At 37.5% G+C, this 23744-nt stretch overlaps 1 protein-coding gene across 6 annotated transcripts in view; it reads right to left on the reverse strand.

Moving 5' to 3' along the window:
- LOC115216410 (uncharacterized protein KIAA0825) overlaps positions 1 to 23744 on the reverse strand; it is a 155463-nt gene that overhangs the window by 6187 nt on the left and 125532 nt on the right. For all 6 annotated transcript variants that reach the window (XM_036506710.1, XM_029785721.2, XM_029785723.2 and 3 more), the window contains 10 exons: positions 22957 to 23147; positions 21818 to 21997; positions 17887 to 18024; positions 15820 to 15910; positions 15494 to 15720; positions 13446 to 13503; positions 10989 to 11041; positions 8460 to 8602; positions 4755 to 4918; positions 3493 to 3631 (listed from right to left, as the gene is read on the reverse strand). In XM_036506710.1, coding sequence (XP_036362603.1) covers positions 3493 to 3631; positions 4755 to 4918; positions 8460 to 8602; positions 10989 to 11041; positions 13446 to 13503; positions 15494 to 15720; positions 15820 to 15910; positions 17887 to 18024; positions 21818 to 21997; positions 22957 to 23147 — 1384 coding nt within the window. The remainder of the gene's footprint in view (positions 1 to 3492; positions 3632 to 4754; positions 4919 to 8459; positions 8603 to 10988; positions 11042 to 13445; positions 13504 to 15493; positions 15721 to 15819; positions 15911 to 17886; positions 18025 to 21817; positions 21998 to 22956; positions 23148 to 23744) is intronic.

The raw sequence follows: 23744 nt of genomic DNA on the forward strand, positions 1-23744 counted from the left end.
AGTTGCACTATGATACTTTGCATAATTTATTCCCAAAGAATGCTGGGTAACTCTAGCATATTTCACAATCACCATCATCATCGTCATTTTTTAATGTCTACATTCCATACTTTCATGGGTAAGATGGAATTCATTAAGTCAGATTTCATTTTTTTTAAACTGGATGTCCTTCCAGTCACCAATACTCACTTGTTTCTGTGCAAAGTAATATTTCCCCTTGGTTAGACATGGTTTTCATGGAACAATGGAAACAACGACACTGCTTGTATGATGGCGACACTTGTTTATAATTATCATATGATATCAAAACAAAGAGAGACACATACATAACCCACACCACACACACACACACACACACACACACACACACACATATAAGACAAGCTTCTTTATTTTCGATCAACCAAATCCACCCACAGGGTATTGATAGTAGAAAACACTTGCTAAGGTATCATGCAATAGGATTGAACCTAAAACCATATGAGACTGGGGAAGTGATCTTAACCATACAGCTAAGTTTGTGCCAGAGAAACCTAACACTGATTTCACTAGTGGGACCTGTAGATATTTCATGGAATTAATGGTAAACTTATTGGGTTTTTCTGAAAACCTTATTCAAAACACCTAAAAGCATAGCCTGTATTGTGTCCATATCAAAAGATAGCCACTCATCTGCTTCTCATTGAAAAATGAAAGAAATTTGAATACAATGATTACTTAATGCACTTTATATACTTTATGCGTGGAGGCACAATGGCCCAGTGGTTAGGGCAGCAGACTTGCGGTCATAGGATCGCAGTTTCGATTCCCAGACCAGGTGTTGTGAGTGTTTATTGAGCGAAAACACCTAAAGCTCCACGAGGCTCCGGCAGGGGATGGTGGTGATCCCTGCTGTACTCTTTCGCCACAACTTTCTCTCATTCTTTCTTCTATTGGCCTGCTCGCTTAGCCAGCGGGGTGGCATCATTTGAAGGCTAAAACAATGCGAAACGCATTGTGACCAGCGATGTGTAGCAACATCTGATGGCTGGTTGGTCACAGTGATCATGGTGATATACTTTATGCACAATTTTACAAACTTAATACACAGCATCTCCCTCTTTCTCTCTCACACTTCACCTTACCCTTTTTTCTCTCCTTTTCTTTCTCACCCTTTGCCTTTCTCTTCAACTAACTATGTGAAAGTGTTATAGACAGGCTAAGCAAGAGGAAAAAAATTTAGTTCAAAAATAAAAAAGAAAAAATTACACAATTCACTCACCATCACTCCACCTCCCCCCTCCATCTCTGCATCCTAGCCTCTCTCCTCTTCCCATTTCTCCTCTTCTGCCTCTTCCCCTCCCGCCCCCTTCAATTATTCATGTGAAAGCCTTATGGATGGGCAAAGTAATGGAGGAACAATCAAAATTATTATAAGATACTTAAAAAAAATACATTAAGGAAACAAGGTTGTGGGGTGTTAATGCCTTTCTCAAGAGCATTAGCATCATAAATGAAGTGAATTCGTTTCAACTAAAATAAACGCAAGTTTCTAGTTTCAGCTCATCAGTAATGTTAAGCCTGGCTCCATGGTATTCACTTCAGAATTTAATTAACCTTTTAACATTCAGATTAATTTATTAAACGTAATGCTTATTTATCCACAATTTTTAAAGTTAATCATGCTGTACCATCAGCTTCAAGATTTTGAAGATGTGATTGTTTATTTTTAGAATGACATTGTAGGGTAAGTGCGAGAGGCTGGGTCTGTCCACTTTCAACATAAAAAAGGTGGAATATCTGGGCCAGACATAGCCAGTTTCAATACCAAAAGGTCTAATATATCATACTTGTGAATAGTGAATAGTGATGTGCAATAAATACTATTAGTGCACTGACTTATCACAATCAATGATGTCATACCACATGGTTCCGGGTTCAGTCCCACTGTGTGGCACCTTGTTCAAATGTCTTCTACTATAGCCTCGGGCCAACTAAAGCCTTGTGAGTGGATTTGGTAGACAGAAACTGAAAGAAGCCCGTCGTATATATATGTCTATATATGTGTGTGTGCGTGTGTGTGTGTGTGTGTGTGTGTATGTGTGTGTATGTGTGTTTGTCCCCCCACCATCACTTGACAACCGATGCTGGTGTGTTTACATCCCCGTAACTTAGCAGTTCGGCAAGAAAGACCGATAGAATAAGTACTAGGCTTACAAAGAATAAGTTGTGGGGGCGATTTGCTCGACTAAAGGTGGTGCTCCAGCATGGCCACAGTCAAATGACTGAAACAAGTGAAAGAGTAAAAGAGTGCATTGACTTATCACAATCAATGATGTCATACATTCAGTGCAATGAGTTCAATTGAGTTCACCAGGAATTGTTAAATTCTTTAATGAACTAAATAAAGTCAGTACAACCTCAATTAATACCAGGATAGTAGATTTTTAAAAATTCTTTATTGCCCACAAGGGGCTAAACATAGAGGGGACAAATAAGGACAGACAAAGGGATTAAGTCGATTGCATCGACCCCAGTGCGTAACTGGTACTTAATTTATCGACCCCGAAAGGATGAAAGGCAAAGTCGACCTCGGCGGAATTTGAACTCAGAACATAACGGCAGATGAAATACAGCTACGCATTTCGCCCGGCGTGCTAATGATTCTGCCAGCTTGCTGCCTTTTTAGGCAGGATAGTAGATTGTTTACAAGGAACTCAATACCTGTACTATAACATGTAACATAGTCATATTGAAAATGATGCAGTGGCAGAGTTGTAAGAGATGTTTGTTTCAACTTGAAGTTCAAATCTCACCAAGGCCAACTTTGCCTTTCCTTTTGTTAGGTTCAATTAAAAAAACAAAACAAAAGTCTCTGATCCAGGATGATGGATTAGTAGAACTTGTTAAAGTATCAGGCAAAGTACCTTGTAGTATTTGTTCCAGCTCTTTACATTGACAACAATACCTATATCAACACTGTAATTTGAGCATCTTTATCCAACAGGTTCCACTGTTACAGACGTGAGGCCAGGACTTCACTCTGTTGCTTAGTAAGTGTTAGATCACGAACTAGATCATTGAGTTCAGGTTGGGTGATGAGGTATGGTTTCTTGTCAGATTCACCACGGATTTGGACCCATATAACTATAAAATTATTGCATGTACTTTTATAATTTTCACAGGTTAGGTTGAGAAATACCTTAGGAACACCCCATTGAAATTATATCAAAATCCATTTATAACTTTTAGAGTCGTCAGTTTTGGCCCAATCCTGTTTGCACTCAATTCCTACAGAACCATCAGTGTATTTAATGTAAGCAAAATGGTAATTTATGAGAAACTGGAAGATCACAGAAAGAAACAGATGTTGTATTCATGATCAACACACAAAATACTCCTAGAAAAGGTTATTTTCATTTCCATTTTTTTTTCATTGTTATACAGTGTTACTGTCAATCTTATTGTCATTTCCAATTAGATTTGTTAATTAGCGTAAATTGATTACATTACCTGAATAAATAAGAATAGAGTAAACACCCTCAGCTAAAAGCGTGAGGATCTTTTTAGTCTCCGGACTAAAAGATGTTCCTGACATAATTTCAACAGCAGTACCAGACCAAAGCTGCATCTTCAGACCTAATGCAATAATCTAAACCAAATAAAATAAAATTAAATTCAACTTTAAAAAAAATATATAAAAAAAGACAAAAGTAGTTAAAGACATATTTTTAGTGAAATTTTTTAAATATCAACTCAAAGAAAATATATGATTTTTTTTCTTTTCAAATATTGTGGTTATATTTTTTCTTCTTTTTTGTAGAATAAGCCTTAGAGCAAACAAGGTAACTTTTTAGAAGAAACAGGCCACATGAGACATGGGTCATTATTAGGCAGGCCACACTGCTAAAAAATTTGAGGTAGTTTTTTTTATTAGGTGTGCCATCCTGAAAGTCATGCAGGTCACAAGTTACCCATGGGTGCCATAGATAATGAGAAAGACTGACACTGTATATGTGTCACAATACAGAGGTCTACCATATCAACCTCAAGCCTACAAGCTCATGAGGCAGAGTTTATACAGAATTTTAAGTTGTTTACCATTCTGCCATATGATTAACCCCCAAGTGCTTTTGGTAATCATTTACAACTAAATATATTGCAGCAATGTGACATGAAGTGCCCTGCTCAAGAGCACAATGAACTACCCTGTTCAAGAACTGAACCCACAACATAGTCAATGTGAATCCAACACTCAAACCACTATACCATGAGCTATCATATACTTATAAAAAAGACAGACAGCTTGGAACCATTAGTAAAGTGTAAAGATTTAATAATATTGAGAGAATTTCCTGATGATTCAAAGCAAGACCTTTTTTTGGAGAAAAGGGAGAGAAGCTTTTATGTCCTTTCGCTAGCAAAATCTGGGGATAGTAAAGAATCAGATTATCTGTGAATGGGTAAGAGGGGATTAGTGAGTGAGAGAGAGAAAAGGAGAGAAATGAGTAGTCAGAGAGAGAAAGGGAGGATTAGTCAGAGAGGGGATTAGTTAGAGGGAGAAAAAAGGAGAGAAGAAAATAGTTAGAGAGAGGAAAGGAAAAAAAGGGAATAACTGGAAATGAGAGAGGAATGGTGCTGTAGGGTGGAAAGAGAAGAAATCAAAACTTAACCTGATTCAAATAAGAACGGTCTGAATCAGATTAACTTATACATGCAACATAAATACTATTATAAAGCTGACTTTGGGATTATATGGTAGCAGAAGAAATTACCTGTAACCCTAAACAATCATGAGGTATCCGAGCACCTTTCTCTTTAACTGCATCTTGGAGAATCTTGAAGAGAGTACAAAAGGAAGTTGGTAGTGTGTAGATATGTTCTGAGAGTTGCTTGAGCACCTCCAAAACTGCATTGTTAACTTGATCCTTTGCACAACCTGAAATGTTTAACAAATAAATATGTTACCCTGTGTCTTTTCTGCTCATTTTGGTTGACAAATTTGAACTCCACATTTACCAACCATGTCCATCTAAAGCAGCCTACCACTGTTTTCTCATCACACCTTTGTTTCATTTATCATCCCATCCAGGTGATGCCAGTCTATTGCAGGATTACTCATTTTCGCCAGCTGGGTGGACTGGAACAACATGAAGTGAAGTATTTTGCTCAAGATCACAACATGCTGCCTGGTCCAGGAATCGAAACCACAATCTTACAATCATGAGTCCAACACCCTAAGCACTAAGCCACATGCCTCCACTTTATAATTATATATGTGCGTATGGATGTATATTTATACTTATTTATTCATTTGCATACACTTGTGCATATACACAAATTCACATTCATGTTATAGGTACATAATATGTATGCATAAATATATAATATCATGTGTATGTGTGTGCATGTACATAAGTATGTAGGTGTATATAGGTTCACATATGTGTGTGTGTATATGTGTACACATGTGCATGTGTGTGTGTATATATATATATATTTATATATATATATACACACATACACACACACGTGTGTATGTGTGAGCATATATGCATGTACATATTGTTTTACACATCACAACTGTGACAACCTTTATTTTATCCTGTCCATCTTAAAATCAATATAGACACAGCTATATCAACTGCTTACAAACACACAGACATCTGTGTGTATTTATCAATAACATTATGTTTGTATGTATGTAATTGTATATGTATACACACACACACACACACATGTGCATGTATGTATGTAGACTTGTATGCACCCATATATTAGACGTTCATTATACTTTTGTTGTAGTTTTTCATCTTTTATTTTCTTTATACTATTCACCTTATTTTGCCCTTGTTTGTCTAATGCTTATATTGATATTTGTATATCTGTGCATGTGGGTATATAGTGTCATCATCATCATTTAATGCCTGTTTTCCATGCTGGCATGGGGTGGACAGTTTGACTGAGGTCTCAAGAGCCAACAGCTGCACCAGGTTCCAATCCATGATCCCTCCAAGTCAATCAGGTCCATTGCCAGGGACATGGGAGTGTCTGAGTTTCTTATCAGGCAGGTAGTGCATTCGGTGTTCCTCATACAAGATGAGAAAGGGTCAATTTTTATCTCAAGCCATCAAAGACCAGAGAAAAGAGACTGCAATATGAAGCTTTTGAACAAACTCAAGCATCCCCTCCAACCAAACATGCTTTGGTTTTTCTCAGAAGAGAAAAATTTCTGCCAGGATCAGATGGTGGACACACAGAACAACCACTGGCTTGCCATGTCTCCAAAACAAGTACGAAGAGTGATAAAAATCAACTTCATAATGTTTGGAGTGATCACTAGTGATGGCAACATTATGCCTCCATTCATCTTCCTACACGGCCTCAGACTCAACACGGAGGCCTACATCAAGTGCCTGAAGGAGGTAGTGCTACCTACTCTGGGTGAAGAGGGTAGCTGCTGGAAGACTCTATATCTGGCAACAGGACTTTGCACCATGCCACACAAGCAAGAAAACCCAGTTATGGCAGTCAGACAATTTCTGCGACCACATCACCCCTAACATCTGGCCACCTAACTCCCCAGACTGCAAACCACTTCATTATTATGTATGGGACACAGTTGAGCAAGAAACCAACAAAACTCCTTGTAACATCAAAGATGAACTGAAGGCAAGGATTATGGCAGCATTCACCAACTTAAACAAGGAGACTGTCCAGAAGAATTTCAGGAGATTCTGGAGTCATCCGAGGCCGTGGTTGAAGCCAATGGCAATTTTATTAAATAAATATATTCTTTAGTATTTCAAGATATTTTTGTGCAATTTTAGTAAATATGTCTGTTAAAATGAGATGCCAGTGTTATTTTAATTTTTGCATAAATTAGACGACAATTTACTCACTGCACCCTGTATGTATAAGTATGTATATATGTATATATGTGTGCATCTGTGCATGTATGGCCATATTTATATATATATTTGTATGTGTGTCTATATGCATATATTTACATACATTTATGTCTGTTTATTCTTCCTTCTATGTTTCTATATTTTCACACATTTTTTTGCTTATGCCAATTTATTCAAGCTTGTGCCCAAGCATGGCTGCAGTTGAATGACTAGAACAAGTAAAAGAATATATGTCTGTGTGAGTGTGTTTTCATGTACACACTGTATTTACATTCACCAGCACTCTCATTTACATTTGCATATGTATTACTCTTTACTCTTTTACTTGTTTCAGTCATTTGACTGCAGCCATGCTGGAGCACCGCCTTTTTAATCGAGCAACTCAACCCCAGTACTTATTCTATCAGTCTCTTTTGCCGAACCGCTAAGTAATGGGGATGTAAACACACCAGCATCAGTTGTCAAGCAATGCTAGGGGGACAAACACAAACACACACACGCATATATATATATACACATATATACGACGGGCTTCTTCCAGTTTCCGTCTACCAAATCCGCTCACAAGGCTTTGGTCAGCCCGAGGCTATAGTAGAAGACACTTGCCCAAGGTGCCACACAGTGAGATTGAACCCGGAACCATGTGGTTGGTAAACAAGCTACTTACCACACATCCACACCTGTGCCTATGCAAACTTATCTTTTAAATTTTCCTTATCTATTTATTTATTTATTGAACAGCATAGTGTGCAAACTATTTGAAAAGTATACATTACCCACGACATTGTAACTATTTTTATAATCTGTTCCAGAACAATCCAGCAAAATTCCAATATCACCAGTATATAATGTGTACTACCTTGATTTAAAACCGGCTTGATAACTGCCAATGCACAAAACTCTCAGCCCTTGAGTCACTTGGTAACTTCTGCCAATTATTAATAAAAAACATGTGTGTGTATGTGTGTGTGTGTCTGTGTGTCTGTGTATGTGTGTAGGTGCAGGCATGACTGCATGGTAAGAAATTTGCTTACCAACCACATGGCTCCAGGTTCAGTCCCACTGCATGTCACCTTGGGCATATATACATGTATATATATATATATATATATATGTGTGTGTGTGTGTGTGTCTATGTTCGTACTCCCACCACTGTTTGACAACCAATATGGGACTGTTTACATTCCCAGTAACTTAGCAGTTTGGCAAAAGAGACAGAATAAGTAGCAGGCTTACCAAAAAAAAAAGTAATAAGTACTGGGGTTGATTAGCTCAACTAAAATTCTTCAAGGTGGTGTCCTAGCAATGTCACAGTCTTATTAGTGGAACAAATACCAGATAAAAAGATGTGTGTATGTGCCCTTATCTTGACATCATGTGATAACTGTAACAACCATTATCCTTATTCAAGTGAGGTTATTCATTTCCAGTCTGCCATGAAAACTTCATCTGGTCATGGGAGGAAATCTTACCATGCCTGGAAATTTAGGCTAGTGGCACATTCTATATGTGGGACAATAAGAAAGGCACTGAATTAAAATATGTAAGTATGAAATGTTTGTTTCTTACCTTGCCGTCTTTTGGTTCGGAAAGCACCAATACTCTGTGGTACACATCCACAGGGGAGGTCAGAAATCACAGACATTACAGATTCAATTTCCCGACTACTGCTCGGATGATTCAACAATTTCTTCAGAACAGGTTTCAAAACTCTACAACAGAAGAAAGAATTAAGTGGATTTAGAAATCTTCACATAATGAACAGTCTTTGAAGACTGTCATTCAAAACACAGAGGATGCCTCTGTGCATCATATAACCAATAATCTATCTCACCAAATTGCAGCCTTTGTTTTTTTGTTTTTTATCCATTGTCAAAGCATCTCTGCCAACAACTTTGTCCAATTGTTTTCATCACACTTCTCAGCCTTAATAATTCTCTAAGTAATACTCTCAACAAGAAAACTGTTACATTTGTTGTCCGTTTTGTATTTAACTCAGCACTGCAAACACTAAGTAAATCTTTTTCTCAGAACTAACCCTCTCCTCTCCACCTGTGTCATCATCATATTTACACAAAATGCGCAAGCATCTAGGATGACTTTAACCAACAGGGCCACAGGACCTGGTCGTGTCCTTCCCATTACCAAACAATGCATCCTCACTACTAGCCCCTTTCCTCACCTAACTCTTCAATCCATCTTTTGATCTTTGGAAACATGCTACTGTGTATCCCATTTCAAAGAAGGGTTGCACCTCTCTGAGCCTGCCAACCATGATTCTATAATTCACACCTCAACATCTCAAAATCAGCCATTAACCACAATCTTCTCCAATATTTTGAATTTTTTTCATATCTTAAAGACCACAACTTTCATAAAGCCAAATTTACTGCAGACCTTCTCCCCAATGTCATACACCAGTATGAGTAATTGCTCTTGAGTAATTTGGTGAAAACAGTCTTGTTGTACTTGATCATAATCATTTGACTGTGTTTGGCATGTAAATCTTCAAATAAAACTGCCTACCTTAGCTTAAATAACACAAAGGCACAATACTACGTCATCCTTTAACGTCCATTTTCCATGCTGGCATGGGCTGGACAATTTGACCAGAGCTGGAAAGCTGGAGAGTTGCAACAGGGTCCAGTCTGATTTGGCTTGGTTTCTATGGCTGGATGCCCTTCCTAATGCCAACTACCTTACAATGTGTGCTGGGTGGTGCTTTTTACATGGCACCAGCACAGGGCTTTTGCAGGCCAATCCTCTACATGAGGGCGAGCAGCATTAACACTTCTGCGGTGGAGGACGGGCCTTCTTGAATACAGCAAGGTACTAGATATCTCTTTTGTTTGTCAACTCCTCTGCAAGGTTCAGTCCAGAGGTCATCCTTCAGCACTCCATCTCATATCTTCCTCTTCCATGTGTTTTGCCCACTTTGAGAGAGTGGACCTTCTTTATGGAGCTGTAAACATCCTCCACATTTCATGACCAAACCAGCACACTGCATCTAATTCCTCTTATGCCTAACTTTTCTCTCATCAACAAAACAATATTGCACCCCACCTACCTAAATGTGATTTAACTAGATCTCACAAGAACCACTGACAATCACCTCATGTGTACACACATCTTCAACATAACAAGGACTTAATCACAAAGACTAGACTTCCCCTGCAAAGCACTCAATAGCTAATAACACCATCATTATCATCATTGTTTAACATCCACTTTCCATGTTGGCATGGGTTGGATAGTTTGACATGGTGCCCTTACACGGCAGCAGGACAGATGCTAAGTGGCACTGGCACCTATTTTACAAATGCTTGTTGGAACCCACAGTTTTGTCATTGTTAAGCTAGCATTTGGAATATAAACTAACATGAAATTTTGAAGGAAAGGCTTAATTTAGATCACTTTAACCCATTTGTTACTATATTTCAATTGAAATATACTGCCTTTGTTCCAGTTAATGTTTAAAATAATGAACAACTTAGTAAAATAACCTTCCCATTATTAAGCTGGTGTTTGGACTGTAAGTTAATACGAGGGTCTTAATTTAGATCACTTTAAAATACAATGTCTATATCATACATAGAACCAGGGACAGTCTACAGCAGATTGGTATCAAAAGAGCTAACAAAAGCCAATAAGTGAGCCTCTACTTTATGACTAGACTTGCTAGAAACAGCAACCAAATCAACCCCAATCACAGCTAGCTGTCTTAGAAATAGACACATTGAATATTATAGTCAGAAAAACAAAATGAATAATTATGGCTGAAGTTACTTTCAGCACAATGCATGCTCATTCAGGTCTGTCTTGGGGCTAAACAACAACAACAGCTGCATGCTAAAACTTCTATTTCTGCATATATGAGAGAAAAAATCTCTACTTGTAGAGATAGCGGCAAAGAAAATAGGCAACATAGTTTCACGAAGACTATTAATAAGAACATACCGATTTAAATGACATTCTCTAAAATACATATATATATATTTAAATTCTCAAAGACACTCAAGAGATGTTAAATGAATAAAAAACAATAAGACAAACACAAAAATTGTCATATGCTTAAGATGTTCGAAAGTACAAACTTACCTCAATATGAAAGGCTTAAGCAGGAAGATTATAGTGTCCAACCAAACAGGAATCTACACAAAAGAAGAAGAATTATTATTATTATTATTATTATTATTATTATTACTATTATTAAGGCAGTGAGCTGGCAGAATCGTTAGCACACTGGATGAAATGCTTAGCAGTATTTCACCCGTCGCTATGTTCTGAGTTCAAATTCTGCCAAGGTCAACTTTGCCTTTCATTTTTTGGGGTTGATAAATTAAGTACAAGTGAAACACTGGGGTCAATGTAATTGACTATCCCCTTCCCCCAAAATGGCTGCCCTTGAGTCAAATTTTGAAACCATTATCATTATTATTACTAAGATGATGATCTGGCAGACTTGTTAGCACACTGGACATAAAGCTTAGCAGTATGTAGCCTGTTGCTACATTTTGAGTTCAAATTCTGCCAAAGTCAACTTTGCTTTTCATTCTTTTGGGGTTGATAAATTAAGTACCAGTGAAACACTGAGGCCAATGTAATCAACTAGTCCCAGCCCCCAAAATTTCAGGCCTTGTGCCTATAGTAGAAAGGATTGTTATTAAGGCAGGAAGTTGGCAGAATCATTTGTACACCAGGAAAATGCTTAACAGTATTTCATCCGTTAAGCCTGGCCAGCAACTATCAAACCATACAACCCATGCCAGCATGGAAAATGGATGTCAAACAATTATGATGATGATGAAGATCCTGCTGTACCAAAGCATTATCTTATTAACAGCAGTTTGTGAAAGTAAAGCTTGGAAAATGACTGTCAAGATCACTCAGAGTTTGAATGCATTCAACCAAAGGTGTGTACACAGAATACTCAAGGTCATCTACAGGGACAGAGTCACAAACTCTGAAGTCCTGAGAAGAGCCAATCTGTGCAGCTTGCAAGAGATTGTGACAGAAAGAAGAGAGAGAGTTGCAGGTCAATGTTTCCTGGCTGTTAGAAGCAAGATAGCTCGACAACTGGTACCACAAGAGGGATGAAGAAAGAGAGGGAAGCCCAAGAAGATATAACATGCCACATAATATAACATATTAAAGGCGGCGAGCTGGCAGAAATGTTAGCACGCCGGGCGAAATGCTTAGCGGTATTGCGTCTGTCGTTGCGTTCTGAGTTCAAATTCCGCCGAGGTCGACTTTGCCTTTCATCCTTTCGGGGTCGATAAATTAAGTACCAGTTACGCACTGGGGTCGATGTAATCGACTTAATCCGTTTGTCTGTCCTTGTTTGTCCCCTCTATGTTTAGCCCCTTGTGGGCAATAAAGAAACAGATATAACATGCCACCTTCAAAAAAGATCTGAAGCAACTTAGCATCACCTGGGAAGTTGCAGGTGACTATGCTTAAGATCAGGATTACTGGAGATGTCATGCTGCCCAAAATATAGTTCAACTGTGCTGGAAGAACTAAGACTAGGAAGACTTTTACATACTCCCAATAAAACAGTTGCAGGAGGCTCTGGCTGATCTATTCATCGATCCTCTGTGTGTGTGTGTGTGTGTGTGTGTGCGTATGTGTGTGTGTGTTCGAGCATGCACATGCACAAGCTTGGTCTATGCAACTGAGAGCAGGACAAGGTAACAAACCAAGTTGATGCACCACACGCCTGCTCTCAAGTAAGTGCCACAATATATGGGTCAGCAAAATACAATACTTAAAAGACACTGGCTCTTGGATCTTCGACACTTTTGTGTCGCAATATAAGCAAGTGGTGAATGTAAAACTAAGCAGAAATGGTATGTGGTTGGGAGAGAACTGTATGGACAGACAAGTTATAAAGACTACACATATATTTCTGAGCTGTGAACCCAATGTGGTACAAAAGAAAAAGTCCAAACTACTAGAAGAGTAGTAGTAAGGGCCGATAGAGAGCTTCCTGTCCATAGGAGATGGAAAAGCATGACAGAGAGAGAGAGAATGGTAGTAGCAACAGAGTCAGCAATAACATATATAAATCATATATTAGCACTTGCTAATATATGATTCCGTTTTTTATTAATTTGAGTGGGTATTTTTGTTCTAGTATTTTTCTCCCCATTCCTCACTCTGTTTTACTATCCTATATCTCCCTCCACCCCTACACACTCAATAATACTATAAAAAGAGACAAATCTCATGAAAAAATTCAATCTGAAGAATCCACTAGAGTGGATGCAAGCACTTATATATATGATTTATATATGTTATATACAGCAATAACAACAAAACAAAGGATTTGTTGTTTCCAAAGAACCGCCAGTTGTAGTTCTGGAGAAGGCTGAGACCATCACATCACCCTCAAGACAGGAGCCAACAACCATCAAGTTGAAACCCACTCCAACTTCCCTGAAGCACCAAAGCATCATCTTATGATTATGGTGAGTACAAAGCCCTATCTTTAGGAACAGTAAAATATGACAAGTTGATCTTGTAGTTAACAAACATACACTAATGTATACTTACTGTAGGATTGGCATATTTACAAGCACCTAGTTGGTCGAATATATTCCACTGATCAAAACTGAAATAAATAAATACAGAGAATTGTTAACGTATAAACATTTACAGAGGCTTGTGAGTGGATTAAATAACTGGAAACTGAAAGACACCCAACCTTTATATATATATATATAATATATATATATATATATATATATATATATATATATATGGATCAAAACAGTTTGATTCAAATTCATTGGTACTCTTGAGTTTCAAGCTTGAAACTCAAGAGTACCAACGAATTTGAATCAAACCTTTTTGATCTATACATGTAACTCCCAATAAATTGGCAGAGTGACCTTCTTTCATTTGTCTATTCACCCGTGTGTATATATATATATATATATATCGTCAGTATGTCATATATCCAAAAGAGAAGCACACTCTAAAGCTTAGAGTAGTAATGCATTTATATGCAGTTAAGTCTATATCCGGTCATACAGTGATTAAAAATAGCTTTCACCTATACTACACCTCTACTATGAAAATATTACAGAAGTGGTGTACTTGAATTATAATGAAGAAGGGCTGAATTGGATGACCATTTTCACAATCTTGTCCCTAACTAGTAGATCAGTGACAAAGCAGACTGACAGGATATATACTTAACTGCATATATATATATATATATATATATATATATCACATGATCACATGACCGACCAGGCTATCAGATGTTGTTACACATCACTGATCACAATGCGCTTCACATTGTTTTAGCCTTCAAATGATGCCACCCCGCTGGCTAAGCGAGCAGGCTAACAGAAGAAAGAAAGAATGAAAGTTATGGTGAAAGAGTACAGCAGGGATCGCCACCACCTACGGCCGGAGCCTCGTGGAGCTTTTTAGGTGTTTTCACTCAATAAACACTCACAACGCCCAGTCTGAGAATCGAAACCATGATCCTACAACCGCGAGTCCGCTGCCCTAACCACCGGGCCATTGCGCCTCCACACACACATATATATATATATAATGTTTAAATTCCCCTTGCATATATGTATATATGCACTCATTGCTGGTATGCATATAAATGTGTGGGCATGTGTGTGGTAGTTTTAATAGACAGAAAGTCACTATCCAGCAATGTAACAATGGGATATAAATACTTCAGAGTATGGTGCAATATATAGATCACCCTAGTCATCCAACTGTATCTCTGGTATATCTGCAATCATCTCAGTTTCCTCTGTCATTGAACTACTAGTCAGGGACAAGAGTGTAAAGACAATCATCCAGTTCAGTCCTCCTTCATTGTAATTCAAGTCCAGCACTTCTGTAGAATTTTCATCACAAAGTAGTATAGGTGGAAGCCATCTTGAATCACTGTTCATGATCATGATTGCATACTCTTCCATTGTTGCAGTATATAAGAAGTGGAGTCATGGTCATCTTTGAAAATGAAGGATGGAAAACTTTACAAATGAAATTGCATATCTTCTGAATAAAATATATCTAAACGGAGAGAAATTCTTGGGAGAGCCATTGAAGCAAAAAGAGATGGGAAGTGTGGGGGGTAGGTAAAAAGGGGTAAGACAAGAAGGGGTGTTGAGGTGGCAGAGGGAGAGAGGCAAGAAGACGGTATTGGAAGATTTCATCCGCCGCTGCGTTCTGAGTTCAAATTCCACCAAGGACGACTTTGCCTTCGGGGTCGATAAATTAAGTACCAGTGACGCACTGGGGTCGATGTAATCGACTTAATCCGTTTGTCCTCTCCGTGTTCAGCCCCTTGTAGGTAGTAAAGAAATAGGTATTGGAGAGTACCATAGAGGTAGAAAAAACATGAAGAGTAATGTGAATGCCACAAAAGCATTGCAGGTGAGAAAGCAGAGGGGAGGATGAGCAGGAAAGTGGTAGAAAGAAACAGTGGGTGGGTGCTGCAAGAGAAAGAAAAACTAGAGGGTATCCTAGAGTTGTGAGGGTAGGTAGTGAAATAAGGGTAAGAGAATATGTTGATGCTACACTAGAGCAAAAACACAAATGTTAAAATACTTAGAGTAAATACATACCGATCAATAACAGGTAGGAGTACTCTCCCTAATGCTTCAGGAAAGTACAAAGACATATTTAACAATACTGTACAGATTGACTTGAAGAGCTGTTTAACAGCCAGTTCATTTTCTAATACTGGTGTAGAAGACCTGTCTTCTACTTTCAACACACAACCAACATCAGCTTGTGCTAGACTTTGGGTCAAGAATAAAATCGGTAAAGTGAAGTTCTTCATGACGAGAGCCTGTGAAAAGGTAAAAAAAAAATGATTGGTTATTCTGCACATTTACGGCCTTTAAAGATGGTAGAATTTAAAAAAAGGAAACAAGAGTTTTGAAATTACCTGAATAACAAGAGACCATACTGGGTATGGTTGACATACAAGGAGTTTGGTATGAATGTACAAAGCTACAGTTGTCTGAAGATCACCATAGCTAAGGAAGGAAAAAAAATATATTAATTGATGAATAAAACCAGAGATCTGAACAAATAAAAAGTGTTTTACATTTGCAAAAATTATTTAACCCTTTCGTTACCAACCCAGCTGAAACCAGCTCTGGCTCTGTAGTACAAATGCTTTGTTTTCATAAGTTTTGTATTAAAATCTTCCACCCAACCTTAGTCACAATTAATGTTCCTAACACTAGAACAAATAAAAAGTGTTTTACATTTGCAAAAATTATTTAACCCTTTCGTTACCAACCCAGCTGAAACCAGCTCTGGCTCTGTAGTACAAATGCTTTGTTTTCATAAGTTTTGTATTAAAATCTTCCACCCAACCTTAGTCACAATTAATGTTCCTAACACTAGAACAAATAAAAAGTGTTTTACATTTGCAAAAATTATTTAACCCTTTCGTTACCAACCCAGCTGAAACCAGCTCTGGCTCTGTAGTACAAATGCTTTGTTTTCATAAGTTTTGTATTAAAATCTTCCACCCAACCTTAGTCACAATTAATGTTCCTAACACTAGAACAAATAAAAAGTGTTTTACATTTGCAAAAATTATTTAACCCTTTCGTTACCAACCCAGCTGAAACCAGCTCTGGCTCTGTAGTACAAATGCTTTGTTTTCATAAGTTTTGTATTAAAATCTTCCACCCAACCTTAGTCACAATTAATGTTCCTAACACTAGAACAAATAAAAAGTGTTTTACATTTGCAAAAATTATTTAACCCTTTCGTTACCAACCCAGCTGAAACCAGCTCTGGCTCTGTAGTACAAATGCTTTGTTTTCATAAGTTTTGTATTAAAATCTTCCACCAAACCTTAGTCACAATTAATGTTCCTAACACTAGTATAATGATAACTTAGTTATTTTACTAAATTCTTTGTTATATCTAAAATAATTGAGAGAAACACAGAGCATCTTAAAATAAATACAGTAACGAAAGGGTTAAAGGTCATAAATTTGTATGCCTTGGAGGGAAGAAGATGTTAATGTTTCAAGCAAAGCACATTGTTGTTGAGACAGAAAAGGGATTCACACTTATTGACCTAAGTTACTTGTTATATCAAATTTTAAATAAGTTCTATAGTGCAGATTTACATAAATAATTATCCACCCAGATGGAATATTTCACATGAAGACTAAGGCATAACATTATACAGATATACATTATATAGATACAGGTGTGGCAAAAAGCTTGCTTCCCAACCACATTGTTCTAGGTTCAGTCCCACTGCACAGCAGCTTGGGCAAGTGTCTTCTACTAGAGCCTCAAGCTGACCAAAGCTTTGTGAGTGGATTTCATAAATGAAAACTGAAAGAAGCCTGTTGCATATATATCTATATGAATGTATTTGTGTCTGTTCCCCTTCAACACTTGACAACTTAGCTGTTTGGCAAAAGAAACCAATAGAATAAGTACTAAGCTTTAGAAGAAATAGGTCCTAGGGTCCATTAATTTGACTAAAACCCTTCAAGGTGGTGCGCCAGCATGGCTGCAGTCAAATGACAGAAACAAGTAAAAGATATACATCACCTCATCATCATCTGCCTATGTGAGTGGATTTGGTAGGTGGAAACTGAAAGAAGCCCGTCGTATATATGTGTATGTATGTGTATGTTTGTGTGTCTGTGTTTGTCGCCCCAACATCACTTGACAACTGATGCTGGTGTGTTTACGTCCCCCGTAACTTAGTGGTTCGGCAAAAGCTAACAGATTAGATCTCTCATGTCTTAACCCTTTAGCATTTAAACCAGCCAAATCCAGACTAAATATTCTACTTGTTTTACATTCAAACTGGCCATTCCAGCCCTTCACACATACCCTACAATGTTATTCTATAAAATAAATGATCACATCTTTGAAATCTCAAAGCTACAATGTAATGCATGATTAAATCAAAGCAGTGTGAATACATTTAACTAGCAGAGCAGAATATTTAAAAAGAAATCAAACTTACTTTTTCTGTCCCTGATGTAATAACTTGGGATGTATCCATGACAACCAATGAGAATTGTAGCTATGATTGTCATCGATCAGAAGAACGGAGCGACTGAAGGAATTGTGTTTTTGGATCTGGTGTATCTTTCTACAGGCTCTGTGAGAGACATATTACAAATCATAGAATTATAACTGTCGCTTTGTATATTATATATATATATATATATATACATATTATATTATATATATTATGTATACATATTATAATATGTATATATATACATATTATATTATATATATTAAGTATACATATTATATTACATATATTATGTATACATATTATATTATATATATTAAGTATACATATTATATTACACATATATATATATATATATATATATATATAAGATGCTGTGGTCAAGACAAGACAAGACAAGTTTGTGTCACCAGCCCCTTCCCACCCGCGTGTAGTAAATAACCAGATAACTATATATATATATATGTATATATAATATATTATATATATGTGTATTACATAATATTATATATATGTGTATTACATAATATTATATATATATAGTATAAATTCATCCTATTGTAAAATCGAAGAAAACCTTAAATCGAAGGACAGATTCCAAATACATATGGTAAATAATCATATACGAAATACAAGTCAATTAATACATTAAAATTAAAAATGTCATGTTATATTGCATAAATATTTTTTCAGCAGTATTTACGTGTACTACACCATCTATAATATATATACATACACCAAAATACACAGATGCATGTACATAGTTATATACATATTTAGATATACATATATTAGACATAAATATATACACAAATACACACATATACATATATGTATGTATTCATGCATGCATATAAAATTTCTTGGCCTATACATATACATGTAAGACATAAATGTTTCTCCACACCAGACATTGGCATGAAACTAGAATAATTCATGTCTGCTGTGCAAGCCATATGGCAGAAATATGTTCCAGAGCACAAGGCCACAACAAAAAGGAACAAGATTCCAAGGGAGAGGAAGATCCTTATGAGACGACAGACGAAGGTTGCAAATCGCCTCAACCAACATCCCAAAAGTAGCGAAAGGTCCCGCCTAAAGACAATACTGATGAAGATTGAAAAAAGCCTGCAACAATCCTATGTGAGGGAAAGAGCAGACAAAGAAGCCTGGGTTATAAAAAACATTAAGTCAAACAGCATCAGTACGCTGCAAGATAGGACCCCTCTTCCAAAAGGATAGCTCCCTCATAGATAGTCCAACCAGGATCAGAGAGGTACTGAATGACCAGTTCAAAAGTGTCTATACCACCACATTGGAACACAGATAAGTGAATGAACCAGTGGACTTCTTTGCCACATCACCTAAAACCAGTGAGGCAGTTTTGATGGAATACATCGACATTAGTGAAGAAGATATACTACTAGCCATAGACGAGGTGGATGCATACTCAACTGCTGGTCTTGATGGTTTCCCAACAATCCTCCTCAAATTGTGTAAGCATGCCCTGGCAAAACCCCTCCAGATTCTCTTCCAGAGCTTTCTTGCAAATGGCAGACTGCCAGGCAAGCTGAATAAGGGAATAATATGCCCAATCCATAAAGGGGGAAGCAGAGCAGATGCCAAAACTTACAGGCCTATCTCTCTGACTTCACACATCAGCAAAGTCATGGAATAAATAGTCAGAGGGAAACTAATCACATTCCTTGAAGAAAATAATTTGATGAGTGATACCCAGCATGGCTTTCGATCAGGTAGGAGCTGCCTGCCTGACCCAGCTCTTACAACATTATGACTGGGTGTTGAGGCAGTTACTTAAGTCTGGAAGGGACTTAGCACCATCCGCAGACTTGGTCTGTGGCACTCAGTAAGCTGTCCCGCAAGAATTTCCAGCTATCTTCTATGTCCAAGTACTGTAGTTCCTCCTCCCTCTCACCAAACTTCTTGATGAGAATGTCCCTAAATCTCTGACCATGTGAAGGGCTGTTTAGCTTCCAAATCCTTCTCTTCTGGATTGGTCTGCTTCTTGGCATCTACCTGGTGGAACTTGAACTCAGAATGTAAAGATGGATGAAATGCTGCAAAGTATTTTGCCTGGCATGCTAACAATTCAGCCAGCTTGCAACAACAACAACAACAATAATAATAATAATAATAATAATAGTAGTAAATAATAAATAATAATGGACACTTTAGAAATACCCTACAATCTTGGTGTACTGTGAAAATTGGCTCTACTTGAAACTGCACACATACTGCATAGAGTATTGTCTGTCTGTGGTGTTTGCTGTGACTTGACAGATAGTACAAATCCCTGGAACACATGATATCTTCAATCTACAAGATCACAATACTGGATACTATGTGATGTCTTCAATAATAATAATAATAATAATAATAATAATAATGATAAGAATGTTGGAGAAGTAATGAATGAAACCAAGATCATAGGCGCAAGAGTGGCTGTGTGGTAAGTAGCTTGCTTACCAACCACACGGTTCCGGGTCCAGTCCCTCTACATGGCACCTTGGGCAAGTGTCTTCTACTATAGCCTCGGGCAGACCAAAACCTTGTGAGTGGATTTGGTAGACGGAAACTGAAAGAAGCCCGTCGTATATATGTGTATATGTGTGTGTGTGTGTGTGTGTGTGTGTGTGTTTGTCCCCCCAACATCACTTGACAACCAATGCTCGTGTGTTTGCATCCCCGTAACTTAGCAGTTCGGCAAAAGAGACTGATAGAATAAGCACTAGGCTTACAAAGAATAAGTCCTGGGGTCGATTTGCTCGACTAAAGGCGGTGCTCCAGCATGGCCACAGTCAAATGACTGAAACAAGTTAAAGAGTAAAGAGTATTGCCATACATGGAGATGTACAGGTGGATGATAAAGAACTGGAAAAGATTGAGAAGTACAAGCCACTAAAGGATGAGAATGCACAAATGTGAGCAATGAAGAAAGTAACTGTCAACAAGAAGTAGGGCCATTGGGAACATGAGGGTAGAATATGCTTATAAAACTGCTTTAGTGGGGACAGCAAGGGTTTTGAGACTGGCACTTGGACGTTAAGTATCAAAGAAGAAGATCCTGTGAGACCCTTGACAACAGGTTGTTGTCTGCTCTTGTAGAATTAGCCAGAGCAAGAGGAATCAAAAGCTCTAAGTGAAATAAATGTACAACAATAATAAAAATAATATTAATACCTTCTAATTTTGACACAAGGCTAGCAATTTCAAAGGAAGGGGAGAGTAGATTACCCTGACCCCAATACTTGACTGATATTTTATTTTATCACTGCCAAAAAGGATGACAGGCAAAGTTGACTTCAGCATTATCTGAACATAGAATGTAAAGAATTGAAAGAAATGCCACTAAGCATTTTGTCCATGCAGTAATAATTCTGTTAAGTTGTCACCTTTAACGCCTTACTTCCCTGGGCATGGATACATTGAAACTCCGTCTGGCAGCTGACTTGGCAGACACCCATAAAATTATTAACCATCTTACAAACAATAACTCTGAGCACCTTTTCAAACTCCACCTATCTAACACCCATGGACATGTTTACAAAGTCAGAAAACAGCACAGCTCTAATGACTTTCAGAAATATTTTTTCATGCTAAGAGTTGCTGAAGCATGGAACAAACTGCCGGTATCAGTTGTTAGTTGTCGGAGCACTGCATCCTTCAAAACTTCCATGCTTCCTGAGATTCGCCAACACTACACCTGATTTTCTCCCCTCCATACACACGCAAGCATGTATCTGACTCATACACTGTTCACTTTACAGACATTTTGTACATTACTGCATATGCTTTATATGCACTTTTGACAAATTGTGGTGCACCTGAGCACTGTATACAATAATTTCATTATTGTTATTTTTTTAATCAAATGATAAAATAGAATACTTACTTATATAGGAGATCAACAGGAGAAGTAACAACAGCAAGAACAGATAAGAGGATTGAACAAAGGTTGTGTATGCTATAGTGAGGTTGTTGATTATAGCCAGGTTCCAGGAGCTTGACACTTGAGTCACAAACGTACATCATTTGGTCAAACATGCAAAGTAATATTGTAATGATATCCATTCTAAAATAATTAGAAAGAAATAATAACAATTATTTTCAATTAAACTTTCTGTAAATTACACAAAGTTTCAGGAGTCAAACTATTACACACAATACATAAAATGAGAAACATAAATCCAGTGTACACAACTGAAGTAGTATCTATGTATCATACAAAATGTATGTACACCACTAAAAGACAAGAAACTGCAGTTTTGCCCGAGATCTCTTACAGATGAAATTTCATCGCGGCGGTGGCTGCGAGTAAGACAGATGAATTTTGGCCTTCTTGAACCTTGGCAATGACAAGAACTTGCAGCCACATATATCATCTCTCTCTAACAGAAAACCAGTAACTTTGAGGTAGGGGAGATAATTATTTTGACACCATGGGCGATAAAATTATCTCCCCTGGAATATGATTAAAAATGGGGGGGGGGGGTTTCTATCTCTAGAAGTTTGATGGGCAAAGTTGACATAAGCAGAATTTGAACTTAGAACGTAAGAACTGGAACAGAAACTGCAAGGCATTTTATCCAATGTCCTAAAGATTCTGCCAATACATTACATGCTAAACAATTTATATTTTGTAACGGGTTTATAGCTGATGAACCATCAAATTCTGACAAGTCATAACTAGTCTTTGGTAGACTGAAACTATACAAAAGCACAGCATATATACATATATAACGACATTATGCAGAGGTTTGCTTGTCTTTTTAAGATGTAACTTAGCAGTGCAACAAATAGAGATCGTTATAATAAGTACCCTACTGAAATAAGATCTGAGCCAACAATGGTATTTCTATGCCGTTGTTTAACTTGCAAGAAATGGCAACCAATTTTCCCTCAATTCATTATATCATGTGGCCCTAGATGGTTGCAGAATGTCTTTGATCTCAGGTCTATTTGATCACAATCACCTTTAAGTTAAATGACTACAACTGCTAAATCATTTATCAATAATGATGAAACTTATACCTGAATTGAATGACACGTCGAAAACTTGGTTTTATACGTGTATATCTTCTTGTGAGCATTGCCAGAGATTCATAGAGAATATTGGTAAAAAGACTTTGAGCTAAATTTGGAGGACATATAGACCAAATGTCAGTCCGGACACCAGTCAAGTGTTGGTGCCACATCTGAATGGGGAAGGAACACCTTTCATTCTGTGGAAAAGAAACGAGAGACATTATTTAATTCAGGAAGAAAATGTTAAAGGCCAAAGTGAAAAGTACATAGTACAAGAATCAGAACATAGGAGAATCAAATAATAACAACAACAATAACAATAATAATAATAATAATAATAATAAATGCCCTGATGCAGTAACAGGCAGTGGCTCTCATGGCTTCTGATCTTAACTGATTGGAAGTGTTATCATGTACATTGTTTTGTCTTGGTACAAAAGATGGGCTACAGCAAATATTCTGCTCAATACCACAGATTTGCTTGTCAGTTGTTTGACCGTAACCAGTTGAGCATGTCCTTTAGTGGCTAACGATATGTGCATCTCTGATCACAAGCAGAAGTAGTGGGGGAGCATCATAGCCATGTGTTGAGAGGGATTCTTTGGGGTTTGAATAATTCACCTCTGGAAACATGGGTGGATCTTTCAACATCCTTAAACAACCCTTATTCAGGGACCTTTTGAGCGGGATGGGCTACTCAACCTGAAGAAAATTCTAACTGGGTCCCACCTGCAAGGTCATGTGCTGTTTATCTTGATATGAGATCACCATGTCGCACACATATGGCTGTGATG

This window comes from Octopus sinensis, linkage group LG10 (assembly GCF_006345805.1).
Source record: "Octopus sinensis linkage group LG10, ASM634580v1, whole genome shotgun sequence".
Lineage (NCBI taxonomy): Eukaryota > Metazoa > Mollusca > Cephalopoda > Octopoda > Octopodidae > Octopus > Octopus sinensis.